The sequence below is a fragment of the Agrilus planipennis genome, unplaced genomic scaffold (genome assembly GCF_000699045.2).
Source record: "Agrilus planipennis isolate EAB-ADULT unplaced genomic scaffold, Apla_2.0 scaffold282, whole genome shotgun sequence".
Classification (NCBI taxonomy): domain Eukaryota; kingdom Metazoa; phylum Arthropoda; class Insecta; order Coleoptera; family Buprestidae; genus Agrilus; species Agrilus planipennis.
In genome coordinates this window covers 306,922-323,766 of record NW_020439604.1, presented here as the reverse complement: position 1 = coordinate 323,766, position 16,845 = coordinate 306,922, and the positions used below count along the sequence as shown (strand labels likewise).

The window sequence follows — 16,845 nt, the reverse complement described above, 5'->3', positions numbered from 1 at the left end:
AGGTTCCTGTAAATGTCATTATTTTCGCTTACGAAGCAACGGGCTAGTGGGATAAATTGTAAATATCGCTTTAATATTTAGGTAAATTTTCATTTAACATTTTCTCCATGTTGATTAGCTAAAGGGTCCTCTATCTGTCCGTCTGTCTGTTATGTTAATATTAGAGTTATTTTTAAGTGCTGAGATTATACAAAACGATAAAATTACTTTTATTGACCATAATATAAAATTTAAATTACCGTGTTATTCCTATAACTGATATGGACCTAAAATGTACTCACATTTCCTAATACAATTAATCCTATAATGCGAGTATATAAAAGGTAATCCATGCAATAAATGGCCTCCATATTAGAAGTAAAATTATACTCATTTTCTACCATACAATTATAAACAATTGTCCATTTTTTATGGCCAGAATAAGACTACATAAAAGCCTTTGTACCCTTTTAGGGTGAAGTTTTCATAAAAACTTATTACAGACAAAATTTGCAAGTTTATTTAATGGTGCTACATGAATTTTATTGTCTTTTCGGGAACGGTTAATTTTGGAATTTTACGACATGTAATTAACACAATGTTTGTGAAATATCTTTCTTTTTGTTGCTGTGAATTATTAATAAAAATAAATTTTAAGACATACGAATTCAATAACTTCTAAAGGCATTACCTATTTTATTTAGAAATTAAAATACTTCAAGAAGGAACCCCAGAAACCAGTAAAAAAATACTTGACGATTATTGACTCACCTACCACTTTTGTTATACAAATATTACAGGTATTACAGATGGCACTAAACTTTTCTTTAATCGAAAATTATTTTCGTTAAAAATGCATTCATTCAGAAAACAACAGACTTGTTTTGATTTCACTTTTTCTCCTATTTCCTTTGGAATTGTTTTCTTCGTTCAGCACACGAATGAAAATGAAAGTTCCGAAAGAATTAAACACATCACACATCGGTGGGCACCAAGATATTACACAACTTTGCAATTCTCGAAAAGAATCCACCGCTAACTACCATAAACGAAAGTATTTTTTATTTTATTTTTGTGTTCAATTGTTTAATTGAAAAATTCAATCGCAAAACTAAAATGCGATACGCAGTTAACTATATATACTAGATATGATGCACAGTTTCCCTGGTGATTTAACCCGTTTGAGTTCGGTGGAAAGAATGGTCGAATTGACCCATGCTTTCCACTCATCGTTACGCTCGGGAAAACTATAACAATCGATTTGCATTAGCCATTGGTTCATTCCGGTCTCTTTAACAATCGAATCGCTTGTTTCTTGTGCACTGTTTTGATAATGACCCTCAATTGTTTAATTATTCAATATTCACACTATCAAACCATCCAAAAGAATGTCTCTCTCTCTACCATTATCATTAAACCCATTGTGTACAAGCATGGAATATTATTGTTACGTGTAACAGCCACCTGGTCCATGTACACAATACAAGTTTTTTATCGAATTATTGTTTATATTATTGCGCTTATAATACATGTACACACATACATACATACATATATGTAGTTTGAGTAATATTTACTAACGTACGAAGCCTAAAGAAGGATTAAACATAATGTTTTTTTTGAAATTCCAATTTGTAACTCTAAAATTCGACTTATAATTCTAAATGTCGAATTGCTACACAAAATTTCGACTTGCTACCCGAAATTTCGGCTTTTAACTCTAAATGTCGACTTGCTACTAGTAAATTTCATCTTGCAACTCGAAATTTCTACTAGTAACTGTAAATTTCGACTTGCTACTCGAAATTCCGACTTGAACCCCAAAATTTCGACTTGCTACCCGAAATTTCTACTTGCAATTGGAAATTTTAACTTGTCAATTGAGTGTCTAGCAATATACCAGAAAAAAGTTCGTTAAGCAGACATAATTCTGAAATGTACCACCCTCAACAAGACATTTGTTGAATTAGGAAAATTTGGAGCACATATTATAAAAATTGATCCAATTTTTAAATTACGATGCTACAGATTACGTCGGAATCTATTTAAGTGCTGTGCTGACTAACTAGTAAATGCAGAAGCCAATAAAACTACATTTTTAAACATTTTGATTTCTAATTTTTTTAATTTAAAGTATTCGTTTCGCCCCTTTGGAAATATCCCTATATTATAATGTTAAATCGTTTTCGAAAGTTTTTGAGCTTTAATAAACAACGATTCAGAAATTTTGGAATGTTTTCATGGACGGTAACAATATTTAAGCCAATACTATCCAATAATAAATATTGTTTTAAGACTAATTTTAATTTTATAATACAAACATACGAAAAACTTATTTAAAAATAAAGCCCCGTAGACCTCTAGTGGACAATAGCAGAACCTAAATCTACTGTTACAGGAACTACATGGAAATTAGTGATTTACTTTGTTTTCCGCTCCAACCTTCTCAAGAGAATCAATAGAGGTCACCCGATACCCTTTTCCCAAAGCACGAAGTAAAACGCTAATTTCTTAATAATTAAAAAAGACAATTAATGCCTACCGTATATCATAAATTAATATTATTGTTTAAAATCCGTCTCATTGCCTAATCAAAATAGAAAATTGAATTTTCCCCAAATTTCCAACAAGTGGAAATTGAAAAAAAAAAACTTAATCAACAAAGCGTGTATTAATTACATAAAAAACTTTTAATTTCTTGTTCCACATAGGTATATATTTTTTGATTTCATTTATCAATAAATTTAAGGATAAAGATAATAAATGAAATTTTGAGTTCGTCCACTAACATTGTACATTCTCTTATTTTTTGCGTCGTCCTCCTCGTCCTAAGGCTCATATTGCACTAAATGTAAATATTTGGGGGAATTCAATCGCGTTTTTTATGATTGACCCAAGACAACATGATCGAATAGGTTGAATTGCCCTCCTGACTATACACACGGAATAAACTAGGTCAGCAGGTGATAGGGAATGAAAAAACCATTTCCTTTCAATTGACGAGAGATAATAAAATGTCGCATCGGGAAAACGTTACCTTTCATAAAGGAAACACTGTGGTCGAAAAATTCAAAATATATTACATTAAGTTAGAGGCTTTGAATGAACTAGAAGTCTAATATAATAGAGATATGACATTAATCTACAAAAATAGCAAACTAATTATGTAATTAAAACTGTACACATTTTTGTGCTACATGCGCCAAATTAAATATCAAAATTTTCAGTATTTTTTAGCAAATCTTTTAGATTTCGCGTTAAAGACCACTGTGCTCGGTTGCATTTCGAGGTGCGTCACTCCTTCGGGAATTGATGATCAAAAACGGATTCGCGTTTATAACAGGGAGCTTTACCGGCCACGAACCGGGAATATAGGTCGGGAACTGCATGCTGTCCTGAATACCGTTCATCTTCGATATATTTCCCGATAATAAAGAAAATAAATCATAAATTAGTTCCGGCATTTTTCTATTCGTGGACAAACAAACAATCCCGAACAAGATCAAATAAACTGCCTAAATAACGAGTTTAACAAGTTAGATACTGATATTTTGTATGATAGCATCGAAAAATGAACTAGCAAAGACTTATTCCCAGACTACGACCTATCCTTATTAAACAGCAGGACTTTAAAATAAAGCACAAAATTAAGACTAAAATTGCAGGCGAAAGCGTATACATAACGACAACTTTAAGGCCTAAGACTTGTATTATATCACTGTATTAAGACTCGATCTGCAACCACAATAAAGTTTCAACTACAAGATCGAAAAGAAAAAACATAAAGAAAATCGAGTACAAAATCAAAATCATCATTATAAATAACGATTCCGATATGTGGTATATAAGGTCAATTTTCAAGTCTGAGACTGACTTATATTACTGCGGTCTTAGAATGAGACTTACAGGAAGATTAAGTCTTCGAGGGTCGAGACCTTTCAGACGCGAGCTAAATCGCAAAGACTGTCACTATGATCTCAGTTATGAGATCAAAATATAAGACTTATGTCAAAATTAAAGCTAGACTTGTTTTGAGGCCAACGATTAGACGTCAAGACTCAAACTACATATATAAAATCAAAATTGAAACTACTACGAAAGATCGTCAAGATGTTTGTAAGAAAACGTATGAAAAATTAGGTAGATTAGTATGAATATAGGAATTTGCAAAATGATGATCAAGGTCTTAGTGGAAGGAAGGGGGAGAATGGGGGAGAACTGTTTACTCCATAGCAAGATTATTCGACCCCCTGAAAAAGGCTCTGACAAGTCCCAATATCGTAACAAACTTTAAAAATGTAGAAACTAAACACACATAAAAAGATACAGCTATTGAAAATTCCAATTCCTACCCTCTAGCGAATAGCTTTTTTTTTAAACATCTTACATGAATGACATTTGGGGGCGATCAGAAATTTATATTCTCTCTGTTAAAAACTGTAGTAGGTATCGCATATCTGACCTTGCAAACTGTTAAATCAATTATCTAATTTCTAAGTCAATTTGTCCGTTTATGTTCTACCAGACATTAAACCAATGACCAGAACAAGAATGTTTCGTGGGTGTCGAGTTTACAGTATGTACTAACAACATGAATCATCGGACCGCGATTTCCAGAGCATCGCGCATCTATCTGCCGTTGCATCAGGAACGAACAGGAGGACGCATTCCCGAAATGTTTGTAAATCCTATTTTTCCAGGGCTACGGTTACGTTGCGTCCATCGCAAACACAGGAAGACGCGAACGGACGAATGACTGGGCGCTTTTTGAATTACACGGTAAGCATCATCATAATAATAATAATAAGTAATTGGTTATAAATTAGGGCAGAGAGCCACTCCTTGCGCGAGAACGAAAGGCGTTTTTATGGCCGGAACTTCCGACCGGGTGAACTACTTCTGCATTTTATTATTTACCGTCCTGCATCGAGGCAAAAAATGTNATCATCATAATAATAATAATAATAAGTAATTGGTTATAAATTAGGGCAGAGAGCCACTCCTTGCGCGAGAACGAAAGGCGTTTTTATGGCCGGAACTTCCGACCGGGTGAACTACTTCTGCATTTTATTATTTACCGTCCTGCATCGAGGCAAAAAATCTGTTAATTTTTTTGTTTGCTTACAATTAACTTGGTAACGAACGCACTGTTTCAAGACACATACATACATACATAGGTCACTTTTCACCAACGGAAAGCCCATTGTTTCTTCACTAACAAAGGCTAAACAAGTCACAACTTACTTCGTACTACAACTCATAATATCTGTAGCCAAACTGAAATAATTAATTTATTAAATGATCTACATAACTTCGCATAGAATAGAAAAGAGATGTCAGATACGAATTGCAGCGGACACATCACACCAATTGATGTACAACAGAAAGAGATGCAAGAGGCAAGCAGAATTTGGACAGCATGTTGCTAACATTGGACTTTAAAGAATGTTGCAAAAAATCTTTTAATTTTTTTTGTTTGCTTACAATTAACTTGGTAACGAACGCACCGTTTCAAGACACATACATACATATATAGGTAACTTTTCACCAACGGAAAGCTCATCGTTTCTTCACTAACAGAGGCTAAACAAGTCAGAACTTACTTCGTACTACAACTCATAATATCTGTAGCCAAATTGAAGTAATTAATTTATCAAATTATCTACATAACTTCGCATAGAATAGAAAAGAGATGTCAGGTACGAATTGCAGCGGACACACCACACCAATTGATGTACAACAGAAAGAGATGCAAGAGGCAAGCAGAATTTGAGCAGCATATTGCTAACATCGGACTTTAAAGAATGTTCAACATTCTCAGGAATTTAGGACAGTAAAGACACTTGTTTAAAGACATAATTTCAGCCAGGCAGTTATAAAGCCGATCCGGATCTTTAGCGTATTAAAACAACCCCTAACTGCCGCACCGGTTACTATTATTCGGTTATCTCTTTTCACTTTGTCTACACTGCAAATGACTACAGTTCCAAGTGGAAACAAGAAAAACAATTTATTATGGACTACGCCAATTTTGATCGTTCTAACTGTATTACTGTCGACTTTGTTGCACACATTTGACCCCTTTTCGACCGGTAAAGTCTACTTCTTATTTCCGATCGCGTTTTCCAGCGTTTAACTTTAATGCTACATGCGATCGTCTCTTTTGATCAAATAATATCCTATTACAAATTTATTTACTCTCTTGACCAGACCAAGGATAGAAAAACACGTGGAAAATACTTGTTGCTTTATTGTTTGTGACCTATTTTCTTTTTTGTGTCACATTTTCACGTCAGTAATAAGAACGGGAATATTTCTTTAAGGTGCGTGTTTGTCCTAGAATCAGCGGCGACCACACGAACAGGCGACTTATGAAGTTAATAAATGCTTTCAGGATACATTCGAAAGGATTCAGTTTTAGTTCGAAATTTTAATTGCGTTCCTGTCTAAAATCATCACGTTTTTATATTATAACTATTAATATAATCACGTATTTTTATTTACTTATTTTTACGTTTTTACACATGATGTATTAGGACAAATGTAAAACAGATGCCAGACGGTGTTAATTAGACCAAAATACAATTCGGCTGGTGGGCAGTGATGACTAATTTCTACTTCGTTCATAGTTACAAATTTTTGGTACGACCGAGTAAAATTGGTAACAAATTACGCTTTGTCTTAAGCAACAAAACCAAATTGCAAGGACATTAAATTAATTGTCGGAAATTTGGATGCTTTCCCAAAAAAGAAATGATAATTCGTTCCTTTAGTGTTATCGATCTCATTAAAAACCCATTTGAAAGAAAATTCCCATGAAATATAACTAAGTAGGTATAATATCGGTAAAATATTAGTAACCTTTCACTAACAACCAGGTCATAATCATCATCATAAGGTCGTCAGTACGAAGACTGATTGGACACGCACCTCCAGTCTTTCGTATTTCCTTAAAACTAGAACAACCCAAATCCTTAACTATTTGCGAACAGTAATCTAATCTAAGTCTACCTCTACCCCTCCTAACTTCATGCCTGAGAAGTTGTCCTACTAACTCATCTCACCTATTTCTTATTGACTTCCATAGAGTCCACTGTTTTCCTATTCTTTCTAATACCTCTTCATTTCTAACCTTCTCTATCCACGGTATCCTCATGATTCGCCTGTAACACCATATTTCGAACGCTTCTAACCCTTTCTTTTCCGCTGCGCCCACCGTCCATGTTTCGCACCCGTACAATGCCGCGCTTCAAACATACACCTTTAACAACCTTTTTCGAATTTCTGAATTAACCATTGACGAGCATAGAAGTAACTTCTTTTTATTCTCGAGACTCGACCCTGAGCTATCTTCTGTTTTATATCCCTACTACTCCTTCCGTCCCGACTTATCTGACTTCCTAGATACCTAAAATCAGCCACTTCTTCTAATTTATCGTCTCTTATCTTTACATTCGCTCTTTCCCTACTTTTTCTTCCCTTGCATACCAGTATTTTTGTTTTACTTTTATTTATTTTCATACAGTACTGTTTTGTCAATACCGCTTCCATTTTATTTAAAGCTATCTCTAACTCCTTCTTGCTAGATACTAATACTGCTATATCATCTGCAAATCTAAGCATGTATGCCCCTGTATATCTGTCCCTACAGTTGTACTGTCTTTAATGATATTGATCGCATCTTCGATGTACAGATTAAAAAGTAGCGGTGTGCATCCCTGTCTGGCTCCCTTCCTAATATTTACTTCACTACCACCAGGTACTACGTTTTATTTTAATTAAGGAACCAAGTAATTTTATTTTATTTTGGGACGAGTAACTACTTTCCCCCGCTGCGGGTCGTTAAATTCGGTAATTATAAGAATAGAAAAACAGTTTAAGGAAAATTTATTTCGACATTTCGAAAACAAGAGCAACGAGAGTCAAAGAATTAATGCGAGAATGTGAGTGCTTATTTTTGCAATCGACACTGCTAAGAGCCTTTATTTTCGGATTATTGACACCGAGTGTTTATTTGAAAGGTCAAATTTATGGGAATTTCAAGCCTTTGTCCTGTGGATGCAGGTGGACTTCGAACGAAACAAACGGTTTTGATACAGGACATTTGCAATCGTTTGTTTGTGTCAAATGCATTTTGTGCGATGCCATAAGGTCACACAACTGTTTTTTGCCCGCTGCTAACTTTGTATTTGTACCAAAGAGGTGGCAGTTTAATCAACCCAAGTTAAATTTTGTTTATTGTTTATTATCTGTTTCCTTGTCTAAATAACGATTATATCTATGTTCTTTGATTCTTACTTTTAGGGTTAGGCTTCTTTGTCTACATATCGCGTCTTACTATAGGAATAAATACCTGCCGCTTAGGGAGAAATAAACCTGACGTAAAATTTATAAATCGCAAAAGTTCGACTTACCCCAAGCGTACTCCTCCATTGTTGTCCATTATTGATGACGATTTATCTTCCTGTAACAGACAAAAAATAAAGTTTTAGTGACGATAACAATCCACATTTGTACCTAGCTAAATACAAAAGGATCTAGGACAATAAAGTATCAAAATCATTCAAAACGTTTATTAAATCAATCCATACATACATAATTGAAACAATTGTTTTTCAAACTTCATTTAAATCAGAAAGAAACGACTTTGTCTCCTGGTTTTCATCATATTCATCATGCACCATGTCCAGACTTCGTCCTGTCAGCAGTCTCTTCCTCTTTTCATTTTCCTTCTTCAGTTCTTCGTACGTTTTGAAATTCTTCCTGTCCCTGAAGACGACCACCAAACCAGCACAGTAACAGCTGACTGTGAGGCTCAACACAATGCCCAAATAGATCAAATGTCTCACAAGGGCATCCGTCAAAAGTTTGCTCTTGGAAATCACGAAAACCAACACCTGTTGCATTCTAATATTGTCCACCCGGCAGGTGTAGTTTCCTTCTTCTGAAGAAGTCACTTCCCGGAGGTACAGGGTCCCAAACGTGTCAACCGTAATATGAGGTTCTTCGTCTGGGCCTGGAGGCGGTACGCTGTCACCGAGAGGTAACCTTTTTCCATTGCGCTTCCACAAAATGATGTTCTCTGAGGTCGCTTCGGGACACACCATGGTCAAGTGCGATCCTTGAACAAGGACATACGTTTTCCGGTACTTGAACGATTTTATTTTACCACTCTTCCAGCCACTCACGGAACTGCCTACTTTGCATGTTCCTTTTTGTAAAACAATCAAAAATAAGGTAGTTAGAAACGCAATTTGTAACATTTTCCAAAAAACAATGTTTTGGGCCTAACATTAAATAAGTACATATGGAATACTTTTATACTTTTGGAACTTTATCTGAAAGCTTGGCTAATACGTAGATGTTTTGGCTGAAGTAACACTTCAAGCAGAGATTAATTTATGTAATTGCTTTATACTTTTAAGATTGGGATTTTAAGCATTAATAGTCCATAAACAAAACTTTTAGACATACGCTAGACTGTTGCCAAATTATTTCGAAAATTCAAACTCAGCGCTAAAAATAACATCAACTAACATCCTATAATAATATTGCTCCTCTAGTTTTTGCCTTATTTAGGTTTGCATGTTATGCAGCCTGTTCTATTTTTATCCTGACTATTTTTATCACCTTTGCAAAATTTTATTTCTCGGAAATCCGGAAGCACCCTAGTAAGACTTCCTATATAAGGATAAAAAGTGAAGAAGGCCGAGGACGAACAAGACACCCTGTTCATGTTAATTAAGTTCTTCTCTGCTTCATTACGACATTTTGATAGGGCTGTATTTTTGTTGATGGGGATGATTTTTATCCTGCAATAGCCCTCCCTTTGTGTAATTCCTTTACCAACGGGTTTACCGCAAGCGTCACAGGGAGTCCAGGAATCCCAGTCTGTAAATAACTCTACCGTTAATCCTACCTCTTCTCGAAGGCGAACAAACTCAGAACCAGACGATGCCCTAGGGAGATAGGATTGTCGAAAAAAAAAAAGAGATGAAAAGAATATGATACCTGAAGAGTTTGTTTATAGGATACAAATTTTCTTCGTGATACTTCCTCCAAACCTCTTCATCCCCTGTTTCCACAGAGGCATTTTGTTCGTAGACGATGTCCACATAATAATTGAATTTCTGTTCGCTTTCTTGACCTTCGGTACCCTCGCACAAGTACAATCCTGAGTCTTCAGAAGTTACATTTCTAATTGTAAGACTGTGTTCCAAATTGACATGGACCCTACTGCGTGTAATGTTGTTGTCCATGTCAAGGGCGACCTCTTCAGGTTTGGAGTTCTGAATGGTCTTCTGCTTGTACCAAACTTTGGGCTCTTTATCATCATTTTCCCCGCAAAAATGGCACTACAGAATTGGGGTAATAATAGTAAAGATACCTCCGCAACAATACTTAATTATTGTGCCCAAAAGTACTATCTTCACCTGAAGTACAAAAGTCTTTCCGATAGGAACATCAACCAGAGAGAAATAATCTTCGTCGTCACTAGCGGTTAGTCGATCTCTTTCTCTGCATTTTCTAATGGGAATATCGACTTGCTCATTATCACTTACTTCTGTAGCATTGTCACCCCATGATTGACACAGAATGAGAGTAACTGATAATAATTTCAAACGACGTTGATTAGTCATTAATCGTCCTATGTATTTGACAAGTACCTTAACTAAAACCTCCAATTAATAGATACAAACGACCACTAGATATGAGTAAATTTTTATCATACTATTAACGAAATCATCATGATATTTTCCCTCATTTTAGGAACGAAAGCACAACACACCCTCTTCGGTTAAAAATTACGTACAGGAAAGGATTTTTCGTCACCCCCCAGATTTAACCATTTCTATTATACACTATACACAGTATCTTTAACATCGTCCTACACCAGATGTAATTCAAATAGTTTAAACTTTTTCATTTTATTTAGAAATAAATTCTGCTTCTTTTTGTTACTTATTATAGGGTTGTTCGGAAAGTCATTTCGTTTTTTTTTTGTGGAAATAAAAGACAGTTTTCGTATAATAAACAAATACTTTATTAAATTATATATTGACCGTTCTGGTCCAACACCTTTTGCCATCTTTCTGGTAGTAGCATAATTCCACGCTCATAAAATTTTTGGTCTTTGCTGGCAAAAAACTGATCGAGGAGGTTTTTGACCTCCTCATTTGAGGTGAAGGTTTTACCGTCTAAAAAATTTTGGAGTGACCGGAACAAATAATAATCCGATGGTGCCAGGTCTGGAGAATATGGTGGGTGTAGCATTGTATCCCATTCAAGCTGTAAAAGCTTTTGGCGAGTGACCAAACTTGTGTGAGGTCTCGCGTTGTCTTGGTGAAACACTACACCTTTCCTGTTGATTAGTTCTGACCTTTTCTGTTGAAGTGCATCATTCAGTTTGTCCAGCTGATGACAGTAGACTTCCGAATTAATCGTTGTGTTATCCGGTAAAAGCTCAAAAAAAACGATTCCTTTAAAATCCCACCAAACAGACAGCATCACCTTTTTTTGGTGAATATCGGCTTTGGAAATGGTTTGAGCCGGTTCATCTTTTTTGCTCCATGACCTCTTGCGTTTGACGTTGTTGTATACAACCCATTTTTCGTCCCCAGTGATGATGCGCTTCAAAAACGGATCATTTTCGTGACGTTTGAGAAGCGAATCGCAGACGTCAATGCGGCGACACAGATTTCTCTCTGTGAGAACATGGGGAACCCATACATCGAGCTTCGAGGATAATCCCAGGCCTTTCAAGTGGTCATAAACTGTTGAATTTGATAAATTTAACCTCAATCCGATCTCACGTGTTGTTATTCGCCGGTTCACATCAACTAATGCCTTTATCGCGTCTTTATCAGCTTCAACCGGCCTTCCCGAACGTGGTGCATCTTCGACATCAAAATTGCCGGATCGAAATTTAGCGAACCAGTTCTGGCACTGGCGTACTGTCAACACACCTTCTCCATACACATCAGTCAATTTCTTTCTGGCTTGAACAGCATTTTTACCCTTTCTGTAGTAAAACAGTAAGATATGTCGAAAATGCTGCTTATCGCTCTCCATATTTAAAAGGGCACCAACCAAAAACTACTGCGTAGAATTAATTGGAATTTTTCACACACAAGCCTTGCTATATGAGCTCTCAAAGCATATAAAAATTATACGGCTTAAATGTGAAGTTGGTTGCAAAAGAATACAATTAAATCCTCTGTCGGGAAAAAACGAAATGACTTTCCGAACAATCCGATAGTTACTTTCCATTAATTTTATATCACACCGTGTAACAAATTTTATGATGACTTTACATTAAAACGATTTTAAATCCACTGTGTTTGTTATATAAACTTATAAAGAATGTGTTATAAGAAACACGTGGACCTGCTAATATAATAATAAAATCTTAGGATTCTAATTGCAAAAATAAACAGTAAAATAAAAAAGACATTTAGCTATTTTTAAGATAAGTAAACGTGGAACATTTTGTTGATATAAAATGAATAATTTGTACTTAGTAAAAACTGTAAAAGTCCTTTTACTGAGGTATATACTCATAAATATTTAAATGTACACAAAACTACGATCCTTCTATTTTTATATTTTATTAGGAAATTTTGTTTACGGTTATTTATATCTTTTTCAAATACTAATTTAAAGTAGGCACCTGAAATGTGTATTTCGTTGTAAAAACCAATTATTCAAATTATGCGAACTTTGACTAAGTGATTTAGTCTCAGTTCGTTTTTAAATAGATTTTTATTAATTAATATATAATTATTTATCGACGGGTAAGCGTACCATCATGTGAATCCATTTTTAGTTGCTTTAAATTAGTGCGCCAAAACAAGACGAATTACTTCACAACCTTGAACTTTCAAACTGTAATTATAATAATGAACACATGGTCCAATATATTTAGAATTATTTTTGGAAACATTTATTTACATAATTATGGATGGGAATTAGGGAGATGCTAAATTACAATTTAAATTATGACTCGGCTGACTTGAATCATTAGATATGTCTATATTTATTAGTCTTGCCTTTGAAAGAACAACTTGCTCGACTGTTTTAAAAATTTAGCTCAATTTTTTAAACTAAAAATGACTAAAACAGATCACCACTAAAACATTTCACTGTTGATACGTTTCGTGGCACCTACTTAGGGTGAATTCCTTTAATTTTCCGTATTCCTTTCAGTTTTCTACATTTCTATATTGTAAATAGTAATAATAATGCTCTGAATTTCGAATGGCCTAATTTCGATTTATTCAAGACAGTAGATATTATATTAAAAGACTCTGTGCCACTCATTGAAATGTTGTTTGTGAAGCTCGTTGGTTTGGAGATTATTATTGAATTAGTTTAGAAAATTGATTCTACCGCCTATTTGGGTCAGTGAATCAGGGGCAAAAATAGAGGTTAAGAAAACACAAGAGGCACTACTTAAGGGAAGCAAATAACTTAAAAATCTTTATCTTCTAGATGGAACAATAACGAAAACAATAGGTTCCTTATGTATAAAGATATTTTGCAATATTTCACAACGATTATAAATTTAAAGAAGATCATGTCATAGTGAATAGGTCATTTATAAACGTCTGTAGACGTCATGCAATTATTGTTTGTAAATTAACAAGGGCATAAATTTTATACGAGTTAATAAATTCAAACTACTCAACGTCGCCTTTAGGTTCTGCACATCAGAAGTTTAGAATTAATTTAAAACTAGAAATACACCGGCGGGCTTTCAATTAAAAACCACCCCCACCAACGTCATCGAACTACATTAAGTTCTACTCAAAAAGTGATTCAAACATCATATCATCATCATCATCATAAGGTCGTCAGTCCTAAGACTGGTGGACACACACCTCCACTCTTTCCTATCCTGAGCTAATGTTCGCATTTCCTTAAAACTAGAACATCCCACATCCTTAACTATTTGCGAACAGTAATCTAACCTAGGTCTACCTCTACCCCTCTAGTATGTATCTGACTAGACCTTCATGCCTGAGAAGGTCTCCTACCAACCTATCTTTCCTATTTCTTATTGACTTCCATGGTGTCCTCTGTTCTCTTATTCATTTCTAACCTTCTCTATCCACGATATCCTCATCATCCGTCTATAACACCACATTTCGAACGCTTCTAACCCATTCTATTCCACCGCGCCCACCGTCCATATTTCCCACCCGTACAGGGCCGTGCTCCAAACATACGCCTTTAACAACCTTTTTCAAATTTTTAAATTAACCGTTCGCGAGCATAAAAGTGACTTCTTTTTATTGAAGGCGACTCGACCCTGCGCTATCCTCTGCTTTATATCCCTACTACTCCTTCCGTCCTGACTTATCTGACTTCCTAGATACCTACTACAATCAGCCACTTCTTCTAATCTTTCGTCTCCTATTGCTACATCATCTGCAAATTTTAATTTTTTGTTGACGAATATTTATATGTAAAAACATGCATTTTCTATGGTCGTTACTATTTTTGAAAAAGTTCGAATATCACGTTCAAGTATAACAAAAATTATAATTTTTTATAAGCGTGCGCTAATTTCAAAACGTGAATGTGCCAGCAATAGTTGAAGCGATTACATTTGCAATTTAATGTTTACAAATTAGAATTGAAACAACTAAAAATAGGGCACATCCGACGCATGAATGTTGACAAAAAATATAAATACAATAGCCATACCTTTGACGATTATGGGTCAGGGTTACAACATCAGTAAACTGTTGAATTTTAATATTTTATTTGTAACTTGTTTTCAACAAACTGCCAAGTCATTTTCTAATTTAAAAAAAAACTATTCATTCATTCGTCTCTATGCCGTTTTTTTCTCGGAAAATTTATGTAAAACGTACAAGACATGAAGGAGCTTCAACAAAATAGATTATTTTAGATTAGACAGATTTTTAAACTTTCAAAGGTGTATTCTCGATGAAATATTTTCAATAATATAGGAAAAGAAAGGAAAGATGTTTCAACAAAACTTTATTCCTCGACAATTGTTTCGACCTCTAAAAGGTCATTTTCAAGAGTACAATAGTAACTATTGTCGAGGAATAAACAGTTTTGTTGAAACATCATTCCTTTCTTTTCCTATATTAGATAGATTAGTTAAGGTTAAGCATAGATACAGAAATTCACCTCAGAGTTAGTACGGTAAAGATTTTATTGCATCTTTTAGTTTTTTACGTGTTTTTGGTTCAAAATCTACTACGACGTTTCAAAATTTTTATGTGTCCAATGGTATACACATGCATAAGTGTGTATGTTTTATACTCAAGTGATTCTGACAATTAATTGTTTACTTTGCCATGCCCATGGTAAAAAAAACACAAAAACAGGATTCCATCCGATGCTTTTGGCTTAACACAAGGGGATTACCCTATCGTTTGGAAATAACCACGCGAAAAAATAAAAACTGAGATAACAACAATCAACAACATTGCTCATCAAATAATAACCGAACAATTGACTGCACACAGAGATACACGATTAATAATTAATGAATTTCAAGTAGGGTATGCAGCATACATATTGTGTAAAGTACCTAAACGGATAGGTATTTTGCGGTTGCTCTTGTACACAAAAAAGAATAGAACGAAAACAACAATTGAAATCATAATAATAAATGTTCTTTATACAGGTTTCTTCAAGGATGCCAGAAAACTTATGTATTATATTAAACGCTTGAAATNTAAATATTTTCTATAAATCGACCTCGTTCTGTAACTATTCCTAGCAGTTTTAGTTTATTATTTGTTCGTTAAATAAAGAAAAAAGTTCGAAGTTTGACGACAACTCGATTCGATACAAAGTACGCCCGCGGGTTGTAGTCCTTCGACATCAAATAATAAAGATTTTTAAGATCTTTTGCTTGACCCGATACTCGTGCCTGTCTCTCCTTCTTTCTTGCACATCAAAACGTTCGCAAACAGGTAAGATAATTTTAATTTCCAGGAAGTACAGGCGGAAATAACAGGCGATTATAATTCAAAATCAGATACTTGACGTTTAATTTGAAAGGATACAAAAATATCTAGAAAGTCCTTCTGTACGATTTTTTTAGGGACAAAAAAGTTAATCTTTTGGAAATTACGACGCTTGTAGGTGGACACGTTATGCAGTGTGGGATGATTAAGTACCAACGCACACTCGAGACTTCGGTTCTTAAATTGGTACAAAAGACGACAGAAAGGATTCCTGTGGGATAGTATAACAAGGAATAGTCCTTTAGTCTCGTTGGCGGCAAATTCAGTCATTTGCCACCGAAAATTTTACAAATTTCTGCTTTGTCATAAAAATTTAGTTTTCTTCGTGTACCGCACGATATCTGTTCCCAACCGAAGTATACAGGTAAGGAAAAACGTTCACCGGACATACAAATGGCACTTTTTGTGTTGGCATTATTTCAAGTTTTTTTATGTCATATTGACATTGACGTCTAACCCACAGCATGTGAAATTGACTACGGGACATTATGTACTTTGTACAAAAGAGTAGGAGACAGTGAAATATTTTGTATTACAAAAACCGATGAGAAGGTACATGAATATGACGTAAAGTTTAGGTTGCGGAACACGGTAGGTACCCATAACCGATGCATACGTACAACTTTCGGCCCACGATAATCATTACCAAGGCATCGTGGTAACGGAAAACAGAACAGAGACCGCCGGTATTTCTAATAAACTCATTACATAATACTGTCACCACAAAAATTTCAGTTACAAACATGAAAGTAAATGTATCTATCTTGTTGAATAGTGTTACAAAAAAATTAAGCAACTTTATACTTTGTACAGGGTCAGGGGAAAGTTATTATTACGGACACATGTATAATTA

General features: G+C 34.8%; 2 protein-coding genes across 5 annotated transcripts in view; both read right to left on the bottom strand.

Annotated features, from left to right (window-relative positions):
* LOC108740874 (cell wall protein RBR3) overlaps positions 1-16,845 on the bottom strand; it is a 55,592-nt gene that overhangs the window by 8,035 nt on the left and 30,712 nt on the right. The window contains exons 1-2 of one of the 4 annotated variants that reach the window (XM_018475376.1): positions 8,575-8,591; positions 8,394-8,443 (exon numbers count right to left, since the gene is read on the bottom strand). In XM_018475376.1, the coding sequence (XP_018330878.1) occupies positions 8,394-8,412 (19 nt within the window). In that variant the 5' untranslated portion in view covers positions 8,413-8,443; positions 8,575-8,591. Of the gene's footprint in view, positions 1-750; positions 1,594-8,393; positions 8,444-8,574; positions 8,592-16,845 lie in introns of those variants that run through there. The other 3 variants (XM_018475375.1, XM_018475378.1, XM_018475377.1) reach the window with 3 other exon arrangements.
* LOC108740859 overlaps positions 8,595-16,845 on the bottom strand; it is an 11,179-nt gene continuing 2,928 nt past the window's right edge. Inside the window, exons 2-5 of the mRNA XM_025979389.1 lie at positions 10,413-10,651; positions 9,991-10,334; positions 9,610-9,938; positions 8,595-9,190 (exon numbers count right to left, since the gene is read on the bottom strand). Of these exons, the coding sequence (XP_025835174.1) occupies positions 8,595-9,190; positions 9,610-9,938; positions 9,991-10,334; positions 10,413-10,651 (1,508 nt within the window). The remainder of the gene's footprint in view (positions 9,191-9,609; positions 9,939-9,990; positions 10,335-10,412; positions 10,652-16,845) is intronic.